Source organism: Heterocephalus glaber, unplaced genomic scaffold, assembly GCF_053883595.1.
Source record: "Heterocephalus glaber isolate CG9 unplaced genomic scaffold, H.glaber_assembly_v1.0 deba00001673, whole genome shotgun sequence".
Taxonomy (NCBI): Eukaryota; Metazoa; Chordata; class Mammalia; order Rodentia; family Bathyergidae; genus Heterocephalus; species Heterocephalus glaber.
This window is the reverse complement of record NW_028258410.1, coordinates 11,902,929-11,914,492: the sequence shown is the minus strand read 5'-3', so window position 1 is coordinate 11,914,492 and position 11,564 is coordinate 11,902,929. Positions and strand designations below refer to the sequence as shown.

The window sequence follows — 11,564 nt, the reverse complement described above, 5'->3', positions numbered from 1 at the left end:
GTGCGTGCCGTGAGCTCGCCGGGTACCGCGGCCTCGGCCTCGCCCTCCTCCCCTGCGCCTCCTACGCGTAGCCCCCCCCCACCTCGCCGACGACCCCCGCCCGCGCCGCCGGCCCCCCTCTCGGTAGAATTTAAAGGGGGCGCAGCATTTCCGCTCTGCTCAGGTGACCTCTCGGGGTCTCCCCACCAAAGGTCCCCCGCCGCCGAGGAACATGGCGAAGGTGGAGCAGGTTCTGAGCCTCGAGCCGCAGCACGAGCTCAAGTTCCGAGGTAAGCCCAGGAGGCCTGCCGTATTCGGCCAGCAGGCCGGGCCGGGCCCGGCCATCCGCCCGCCACAACCCCCACCCGCGCCGGAGGGACGGAGCTTGGCGCCGGGTGACGCCGCGCTCGCCCCAGTCCGACGGCGCGGCCGCTGGGGGCAGTGGGGCTTGGCTGCGCCCGGGCTGTCGAGCGCTGCCTGCACCCGAGAGGGCCACGCGGGTCATGTGCGGAGCCCGGGCCTGCTCCTCCTCCCCAGCCCACCAGGGGCCCCTCGCCTTCGAGGCACTTGTCACCTTGGCCACAGTAACTTCTTGACGAGTTTGTGGTTTTCCATCCTCGAGTAACCACCAGGCCGGCGGTCCCCTGTGCCTTCAGGGTACTTCCCCTGCTCTTCACAAAGTCTTAGGTCAGATGTCACCCGCCCAAGAGCCCTCCTGTGACTCTGAGCCCATCGTGGACACCCGCTGTCATTCCCGTGGCACTTCTCACTACACAAAGCCCCCGAGTTTCCGAGTTTCAACACTAGAAGAGAAACTCACTAAGGACAGGTTCTTGTTCATTGGCTGCTGTAAGCCCAATACGTATTAGGAGTCAAATATGTTGGACGAGTTCATGAAAAGACCCTCCCAAGATTTGCTGAGAGTGGCTCAACTTTCCCTCTGCTGTCTTCGTGAGGGAGACTACTGGGGACTTGTAATACTTTGTATCCTCAGAGTTACTTGAAGTCAGAGCCCGAGAAAGCCTGGAGCAACAAGTGTGTATATGGGGAGTCAGGGCTTTGATTTTTTTTTCCCCCTGCACTTACCATCTTGCAATTTGTATGTTCGTGTATACTCAGGCGCGCACATATATATATATATATATATATATATATATATATATATATATATATATACACACACACACGCACACGCACCTATGTTATTGTATTTTTTCCTTTTACATCAAAATATAAGGGCCAGGAAACAACAGGAACCATGGCCGGCTTACTCATTCCTTCTTTTTGCATATATTAAGTAACTGAAGTGGACCCTGGAGAGATGTAGAGCTCACCTTCTAATGAGGGGAAACAAACCATTGAACAAGAACATTGCAGGAGTGATAAGGGCTGGGAAGGAAATAAAGAGGACCGACTTGATGGAATTTACTTTAGTTTACTCACTTGATTTCTGTGGCGTCTGCTGGCTGGAGGAACCCCATTTTATATGTGGTGGGAGAAAATAGTGTAGGGAAACTTATCTAAAGTTACCCAGTTAGCAAATGGTAACATTTGAACCTAGATTTCAGAGCTTACACTCTTATCCAGTATATTGTCAAACTCCAGGGAAATCTCCAGCGTTGTGGCTGTCACTTTGCCTTCCAGGTCATCAGTGTGAAATGATTCTGAGTGTCCAAGGAACCAGTGGCTTTCCGGTTAGGATAAAAACAAAGCAGGACCGAAAATATCCACACAAACTTAGTTTCGTGCTAACACAGAGGGTGCGTACTTACGATGGTTTGACTTACGATTTTTTGACTTTACAGTGGTATGAAAGTGATGTGCATTCAGTTGAAGTTATTTTGAATTTTGTTCTTTTTCCTGGTTAGCATTATGACCCTCCCTGTCCCACATGCTATGAACTGCAGCTCCCTGTCGACCACAGTCGTAAGAAGGAACAACTGACAGTCTGCAATGTACTGTGTTGCCTTTTTTCCGCATGTTGTGCTTTGTGTTTTCATATCCCATCTTGTCTACAAAATGTCCATCTGTGTGTGTACATGAAATATTCAACACATACTTAAAATGACAGTATCGTACAGTAGCTTTGTGTTAAATGAATTTTTCTTTGCAACGATAGCCTAATGTAAAAGTTCTGAGCATTTTTAAGGTAGACTAGACTATGCTGTGATGTTTGGTAGGTTAGATGTATTAAATGCATTTACCATTTATAATGTTTTCAATGTATGACAGGTTTATATGGATATAACCCTATTGTAAATCAAGGAACATCTGTACTTAAGCTTGTGTAATCTCAGAGGCTACTTCTGGAGGAGCTAAGCTGGGAAAGGAATCCAAGTAGCTAAAATGAATCTAGTGAGAGTGATTTTCACTGGAGTTCTCTGAAGTTCTCTTATCCAGGAAGACTGACTTGGCTTCTCCCATGCATTGTCATGTTGATTCATTTAGTCAACAAAAGATAACTGACTACTTATTCCATGTGTCAGATACCAGGAGAACACAAGTCACATCAGTTGTACTCCCACATTTTCCCTTAACCTGCTTCCTATTACTTTTGTGTCTAGGGAAGATTCAGACAGGGAAACTAGTCAGGACAGTGCAGTGGTGTAAGGCAATCCAAAGTGCTTCAGGAACATTGGAGGTCAGCTTCTGAGAGAGGTGTCATCTGAGCAGAGTCACCTAGGTCAGATGGAACAGGCCGCAGTGAGAAATGGGCAGGGGGCATTTCAGGCAGAAGAAGTTGCCTCCACAGGGGCACAGAAGCTGGAATGCCTGCTTCTTTGGAATGCCACCATAGTTCTGAATAATAGCAGCAAAGAGCATTTTCTGGGAGTGCAGGACAAAGTGGGAGACAAGGCAGGCCTACTTAGTAGACAGGAGTCAGATCTCCTCAGGTAATTCGTGCCTAGACCTGCCAGTGTCTAAGTTAAAACTCTTGCTTCTCCTCGAACAGTTCTTCCTTGGACTGACTCCCTGAGACGCCAGTCCCCAGTACACACTCTCCGGTAATGTGTTGTTATAAAGGAGACACTAACTTGAGAAAATTCAAGTTTTTGTTCCAGTTCTTTCACTTCATTCCCCAGAATCTGGAGTCCGACTTTAGTTCAGGGGATGACACTCAGGTCCACTGTGCCTCCTGTGGGAAGTTTTGTTGTTGTTCAGGAAGGTGCTATTAGGGCTGCTCAGCTGCTATAGGTCTAAGTAGAGACTGACAGTTATATTTAGGAAGCTGGTTTATCTCTTCAGTTTCTTTACCCAAAAGCTATGGCAGTGTGAGCTCTCTAACCCTGGCTTGGCCAAAGTAATAATGGTTGAAGTTACTTGCTAGAGAAATGATCCAGCAGAAGTGTGTCAAATCATTGAACGTTGTTTGTTTGCTTGTTTATTTATTCATTTATTTGTTTGTACCGGAGATCGAACTCAGGACCTTGCACTTTCGAGGCAGGCGGTAGAACCACTGAGCTCAATTCCTGGCCAAACGGTGTTTATTTATTGGGGCAGGCCTTTTGTGTAACCCAGGGTACCCTTGAATATGCTATCTTCTTGCCTTAGAGTACTGGGATTGCATGCTTATGCCACCATGCCTGGCGGCGTTGCTTCTAACTTTAGAAGAGACATTTAGGCATGTGTAAACCATCTTTATCTTTAGTTCACGTTCATGAGGTATTTTGTTTGTTGATTTAATAAAGACTCGATGTCTTGGCTTGCTGTGTGGAAACATTTCACTTCATGATGAGAACTGGCACCTTTAACTAGTTTCTTCCAGGTTATTTGGGCTAACAATCCTGGTCCTGGTGATTCATCTAGAGAAATCAAACTTCTGAGCTTACTTTGCTTAAGAATGTAATAATTACCCATCTTTCAGAGAAAAAATTAACCATCTTTTAAGTGCAGCCTAAGATGATGTCATGGGGTCATATATGGTCATATTCTTTGTGATCTTCGGAATTTTTTCTGGTATATTAAATTTACAGGATATATGACCTTGTTAAGTTTTACAGAAAGTACAGTCCTGCATTGTGTTAAATATCAAAAGGAGAGAAAGATTGATGACTTCCTGAAAGAAGCATGACACAGTGGGCTTTGCCTAGATTTAAGGTCGATCTGCATGAGATCTTTTTAAGAAGTTGGAGAAGGTAAAAGCTCTTTCAAACAAGGGAACCATTCTGAGCAAGAAAAAGGGCTTAGAAACCTGTGGAATGTGTCGGGGAGGGAGAGGGCTTTGAAACCAGGACCTTTGCACAGTGCTCCATCCCCAGCTCCCTCTCCCTTTTGTTTTTAAATTTTGAGATAGTCTCACTCAGTTGTTCAGGCTGGAGTCAAATTTGCAGTCTTCCTGCCTCAGCCTTCCAGTGTGCTGGAATTACAGGTGTGCACCACCACTCTTGTTTCTCTTTCTTTTCTTTTCTTTTTTTTGAGACAGGGTCTCACTGTATAGCCTCAGCTGCCTTGAACTCAGGATCATCTCTCCTTAGCCTTTTTGGTGGTGGGATTACAAGTGTGTACCACCTTGCCTGGTTTGTAGTTTTTTCATTGTCCTCTTTCTATTGATGTCAGTTCTTCCAAGGTCTAATACTTTTCTTTCTATCTCCTCCCTCTGAGATCCCACTTATGTGCAGCACAGAGAGAACTTTCTGAATGAGTCACTGTCTAGGCAATTAATATCTCTTTTCTTCTTTTTCCCTTCCCCCCTCCCATAGATTCTGTTTTTGGTAAGTACTGTATGTCTTATATTTGGTCATTGTCCTAGACTTGATTCCTTCTGTGTATCCTAGCACATCCTCCTGGCAATGGAACTGTTAACTGGAAATGACTGCTGACTATCCTCACTAGATTGAGCCTTAAACCTACTGTGGACCCATTTATCTTCAAATCTTAGCTGGCTGTGGGGGGCCCATGCCTGTAACCCCAGCACTCTGGGAGCCAGTGGCAGGAGGATCACAAGTTTGAGCCCAGCCTGGGCATCTCAGTGGTTTAGTGAGACCCTTTCTCAAAATAAATGTAATAAAAAGGACTTGGGAATGTAGTTCAGGACAAGGCTCTGGATTCACTTCCCAGTACTGAAAAAGAAAAAAAGAGAGAAAGAGTGAGTATTAGTCTTAGCTAGGCCTGGTGGCATATGCCTGTAATTCCAGCTACCTGGAAAGCTGAGACTGAAGGAGAGCAAGTTTGAGCTCAGCCTGGGCAACTAGCAAGATCCTTTTTTGGGTTCAGTGCCCAGGATCACAAAAAGAAGAAGAAAAAAATGTCTTAGTCTTGCCCTTCATCATTAGGGATAGCACCATTGGATTGGAGTAGTTGATTACCATTTTGGGGGAAAATAGGAACTGGGGCACTAGAAGTGCTAAGTATAGAGGCTCTATCTTTTACACAAGGAAAGTGGGCTTAGAAGCTTTGGTTTGGCCCCTCAGGTTGATGTGTAATTTAAGATTGTGTAGGAAGTTAAAAAAAAACTAAAACCCTGTGGATATAGTCCATTCAATATAGTATTTATCTTTCAGATGCTAAGTACAACATTAATTCTTTAGCTTTAGGATAGCACTGATTTCTTTAACATTTCGTGATTACATAGAGCAGACTGTGTTTTACCGCACAACAAAACGTCACCAGTGTGCTTAAGATTCTTCATGGTAGTGGTTTAAATGTGTCCTGAATATATTATCTTCATTTATTTAATTATGAACCAGCTGGCTTATCAAAAGTAAGTGGCATGAAATTTACTAAGCTTCAGTCAAACTTAAATCTTCATAAATAGTACTAGTACTATTTACTTTTTTTTCTTTTTGGTGCCAGCGGATCGAACTCGATCCTTGCACGGCAGGCACCAGAGCCACTGAGCTAAATCCCCAGCCCAGTACTGTTTACTTTTGAAATCTTGTTCCTCGGAGAAAAATGGAACTAGAAGTTAATGTTCTTTTATCCACTGTTCATTTTCTTTTCTTCACAATTGACCCCTGAGGGGGGTGGGTATAGTTTTCAGCTGTCCTCTTATATCTGGAAAGTGGTGATGTTTCCTCGATATCCGTGGTTATAACATGTATCACTGTTACCTTCATAATTACCTTGTAGCTTTTCATCTGAGTGTTGATTTATTAAAATAATTAGTCTGAACTGATGCTTATTAAAGAGCTGGACTTTTAAATATTAATACAATCTTTTATTTATTAGAATTATATAGTGTCTTTATTTCAAATGCTCAAGGCAAAATACTGAGCACTTTGACTCTACAATATTACCACTAATAGTTGAAAATTAGGAGAGGAGTCAGAGGAGTAAATTATGTTGGTTATCTCTCAGATACCGCCCTCGGCTCCAGTTCTAAAACCTGAAACTTGAATTTTTATGTAAAGAATTATCTCCAAGATTGCTTCATATATCTCCCATTTGTTGAAAAATTTGCCATCTACAAGATAACCACGATTTGGAAGAAATGAGTACAGCTTTCACCAAGATGACAAGAAAGATGAACACAAAGAGTACTGAGTTCCATTAGTCAAAACAAGGTTGCCGTAGATTGTCTTTAATAAAATAAAATAAAAGCCTCTGCACTGTTATTTTGCTCTGGGAATTGTGTTAAAAACAAAGTTGCATTATGGTTTTCAGGCTGGCTTCCTTCTTTTCTGTCATTTTAGGCCTCTTTCAGGCTGTCATCAGCATATCATATCCGGGATTGCTTTGGCCCTTGCCCAGTGGGTATGTGCATTCTTTGAAGTTTTTACCTAACCGACCTGGGCAGCATGCTCTGCAAAAACAAGAGTTGTTTAAAAAGCTTTGTTATGGAAACAGAGTTACTGAACTTGACTATCATTTTAAGGTTATTTAAAAAAATAACAGGGCTGGGGATTTAGCTCAGTGGTGCTGCCGCCTGCCTTGCAAGCACAAGGTCTTGAGTTTGATCCCTGGTACCAAAAACAAACAAACAAAAATAACAGTGTAGAAAATAATATCTCTAGAATGTCCATTTTTCAAAATGTTAAACACATTGTTTTACAGAAGCTGTCAATGCCTTATGGGTACTTTAGGCTTTTCCTACTTGCATGGGGTGGGGGTGGGATCTAGAAAATGCCACAGTCCTATGAGAAATCATTGAAAAGCTTTCTTTTAATAGTTTATATGAATTGCCCCAAACTGTAAAGCAGTAGAAGTACTTTTCTAGAATTCTCCTTCACCCTTTCAGAAGGGTGGTCATATTTTGATTATCAGGTGGTGTTTCATCAGGCTTTTGGTTTGTGTATGTGCCTCATGTGGAGACCTAAACTGTCCTGGTGGGGTACATTCTGCTGATAAGTACAGGTGTTTGAATTAGCACACTTGGCATTTCATTGGGCTCATGTAGTCTTTGCTTATCTGGGAAAGGGGTTAGGGAAATAAATATTTTGAGAGAGAAATAGATTGAGGCTGCTGTTGTTTTGTCTTTTAGATTGTGCTTGAAGACAGTGGATTGTAACCCTGGATCATTTACCTAGGTTTTTGTTGCTTGAGATGTGCCTTAGAAACTTCAGAACATCAAGGTCCTCAAGTTGCCTTTAAAGACTTAAGGGTGCTCAGAGAACAATAGCAAAGTGAACTGAGGGAGCTGGTGACCGAGGGCATATTTGTGAGGTGTGAAGTGGTGGACTTCAGTAGCCCTCACTGGGTTGGGTCTGGAATTAAAAGTAGTGCTGGACCATGTGAAGGCAAAGAAAAGGTAAAGAAACAATGAACATTTCTGGAAGATAAATTCTTTTATTTCCAAAAGATAGTGTACAAAGTTTAGGAACTAGGTGTTTTATTTATTTGTGGTACCGGAAATCAAACTCAGAGCCTCAAGCTTGCCAGGCAGGTGCTGTGCCACTGAGCTACATCCCAGCCCCTTACTATATTCTTCATCTTACTGTTTAATGTATGTAACAATCTGTGAGGTGACTTAATGACTAGGAATCTTGTTCCACAATAGTGATAGTGTTGCAGGTATCAACCCTGGGTTTCTCCATTACCAAAGCCCTTGTACTTCCCTGTCTGTATACTGCTATTAGTTTTTGTTGTTGTTGCTGTAATTTTTTTTTTTTACCACTATTAGTTCTTTAGAGTTAACTTATAAAGGGGTTCATTCTTGAGAGAGGCAGAGAATTTATAACTATGGAGGAATTATTAATGGCTGTCAGGGTAATTCCCTAAGAACATCAGTCCAGTTGCCAGGCATGGTGGTACATGTCTATAATCCTAGCTTCCTGGGAGGATGAGGCAAGAGGATCACAAATTCAAGCCTGGCCCAGATAATTTAGTGACTCAGTGAGATCCTGCCTCACAATTTAAAAAGGGCTGAGGATGTAGCCCAGTGCTAAGGCCTTGGTTTCAAGTCCCCTTTGGGGGAAGGGGTGTCAATTCAGTTAATTCATTAAGAATGTCTTCCCCAGGGCCGGGGATTTAGCTTGGTGGTGCCGCTGCCTGCCTCGAAAGCACAAGAGCCTGAGTTTGATCCCCGGTACCAAAAAAAAGAGTGTCTTCCCCCAAATGCTTGAGACATCATACTACAGTGATGTATGCATACGCATGTTTATAGCAGCACAGTTCATAATAGCTAAATTGTGAAAGCAGCCTGTATACCCATCGATGGACAGTTAGATAAAGAAAATGTGGTACTGCTACATAATGGAATATGTACTACTTGGCTATAAAGGAGGACAAATTGGAGACATTTGTAGGAAAATAGATGCACCTGGAAAATATAATGCTGAATGAAATAAATCAGACACATAAGCTTAATTAAATAGCTTATGGTATCTCTCATTTGAGTAAAGCAAAATTTAAAAAAAAGCATGATAAAGGTTGGATAGGAGGAGACCTGGGAATAGATTTCTTATAAATGAGAAGGGGTCTAGGAGACTGTGGGCAAAGGGAGAGGGGGAGGAGGAGGGAAAATAAGTAAAATAAAGACATTCTCTTGTGTAGTAACCTAGTAACAATGTAAACATGTGCCATAAACATGAACTAAGATTAATAATAACAACAAGAAAGAAAATGGGGAAAGGGGCTTTAGAGGAAGGAGAGAAGAAGGAGATTAAAAAAAAAAAACAAGCTGTATTATGTACATGTACCTACTCCCCAACATGACTGTAAATAGCATGTACTACAGACGTACTAATAAAAGTTGTAAAGACTTATTCCTCGGGGCCGGGGATTTAGCTCAGTGCTTTCGCTGCCTGCTATGTAAGCGCAAGGACCCAAGTTTGATCCCCAGTACCACCCCCCAAAAGAATTATTCTTAAAATTGTTTTGCCATACTATAAAAAAAGTCAGACTGATAACTCCAGAGCATTCTTTGATTTCCTTTGTGAGTATCAGTTCACCTTTACATCAGATTTTGATGATGTTTTATGATTCTGTGTGTGTAGAAACCTTGGCTTTGTGAATAACCCATGATTCTGCTGCATATTCCTTGGAAAGCACGGCAAAGCTCATGCGTGAGAGATTTCGTAGACTTGCAGATTTCTATATGGAATTGGAGAAAATATAAAAATGCTTTTTATGATAGGGATGTTTAAAATACATGACCCTTATGGGTACCCCTTTAAACTTTACAAGTAGATCTACTAAGCCTTTAGCCCTTTGTGCTTCTGACAGGCCACTACCAGGGGCAGAGAAGTTAGCACCCAGCTAGAGACTTCTCTCAGTGGAGCAAAAGGTCAGCCTGAGGTGACAAGGGGTGCTGTTTCATTGTCTGTGAATCCTGCCTTGGGAAGTCATCACTTCTCAAAACGACTGCATCCAACGTAAGCAAGGGAAATAGATCAGAATGGGTTTAATGACATACACCTATGTGATGATTGTCTGCATAATAGATGATTGTCCATAGTGGAGATACTTGGGTTTCTTCCTTTTGTGCAACTAATCTTTCCAGGTTTTCTTTATGAACAGACATCTCCCTGGGGGTTTGGCCCAGCTGCTATACACTGAAAGCTTCCAGTGAGCCAGCCTTTAGTTTGGTCTGGGAACTTGGGAGGAGGGCCCAGGCCTTAGAGTTTCCAACCTCTGGGTGTAGGGGAACAAGGAGGGAAAAATGGGAACTCCCACTGGGAGTTTAGAAAAGGGTGTGCTAATTCTCTAGGCTTTGGGTCTCATAGGGAAGATGGCACTTAAGATAATGTGACTTGGTACGCTTACACTGCAAGCTAGACATTTCTGTAAGTGCTTATGTATTTAATTCCTGCAGCAAGCCTAGGAAGTAGGTAGTTATGATCCTAAGGTTCTTGACCGCAGGCCATGAAGCAGATGTGGGAGTGGAGTTGGCATTTGAGTCAAAATCTGTCTGACTGCAAAGCTGTATTCTTTATTCTTATGCTGGCTGTATTTCCTCCCTTAAAAGATGAGCTGGGAGTGTGACTGCCCTTGGCTTTCTTATTTATTATGTTGTCAGGAAGATGGAAAGAGGACTGGAAATATGAGAGGAATAGAGAAAGGATGAAAAGAGAAACAGGATCAAAAAAAAATAAAGGTACTAAATTGTAATTGTCTCATTGGCACCTGTTACATAAAGTGCATAGTTGCTCTGGACACTATAATGACTGCGATTACCTTTAAAAGAAAATCTTTTGCTTGGCGTGGTGGCACATACATGTAATCCCAGCTACTTGGGAGGCTGAGGCAAGAGGAGTGCAAATTTGAGGACAGCCTGGGTAACTTAGCATGACCCTGTCTCAAAATAAAATATAAAGGGCTGGGTCTGTAGCTCTGGTTAGAGCAAGACCCTGGGTTCGATCCCAGTACCACCATCAAAAAGAAAAAAAAAAATTTCTACCAGTTTTGGATGTTTTTCATAAGAACTGATATCCTAACTTGATCATTTTGAGGTACTTATTTGTGGTGAAAATTGTGTGCTAATACTATTAACTGTACCTTCACTTCCACTCCACTCCCTACTCATTCATAAGCCCTTTATTTCTTAATGTCTGTCACTCAGTGTGTTTCCGGGTGAATTGAGTACTATTTTACCCTTTTAGTTGCATCATTCAGTATTTTTAGGATAGTAGAAAACGGGAAGAAATGGAATGGTACCTACTGGGAAGTCAGTGTTAGCATCCTCTCCACATTACCAGGGAGAAGATGGGGGTCCAGGACTTGGCTGGGTGTCAGTTGGTGTACAGTCTCTCAGCCTGCAAGGCCTGGGTGTTTTGCCTTACAGAAGGAGCTGTCTTTCCCATCTTGCTGTCACTTAGAAGCACTTAGCTAACCTCCTTTAGCTGTCATTTCCTACTCTGAGTATGTGGAGGCTTGAAGTCAACATCTGCTAGTGTTTCTTCTAGTTCCAAGCTTGAGAATTTGAGATTCACCTTTAGTTAAGCTGAAGAACATGGAAAGCCTCTTAAGGACAGAAATTGGGACAATGGTTTCTCACCAGTACTTGGCACTACTGAGCTCCTGAATGTTCAGTATTCATTAAATATTGACTGTAGTTCATACTCAGAAGCTCACTACTTCCCGTCTTTCTTGGACATTCTTAGAAATACTCTCAGTTTTTTCTGCATCACCTCACATTGTGTGAATTGTGTATCACTTGCATATTTTAACTTTTCGCTTGCTTCATTTACTTGCTGCCTTGTCTCCTC

The 11,564-nt window shown here is 42.6% G+C and overlaps 1 protein-coding gene across 1 annotated transcript in view; it reads left to right on the top strand.

The window, feature by feature from the left end:
* The first annotated feature begins 3 nt into the window (after positions 1-3).
* The window catches only part of Vapb (VAMP associated protein B and C), a 50,709-nt gene continuing 39,148 nt past the window's right edge, over positions 4-11,564 (top strand). Inside the window, exon 1 of the mRNA XM_004840939.4 lies at positions 4-269. Coding sequence (XP_004840996.1) covers positions 212-269 — 58 coding nt within the window. The 5' untranslated portion in view covers positions 4-211. The remainder of the gene's footprint in view (positions 270-11,564) is intronic.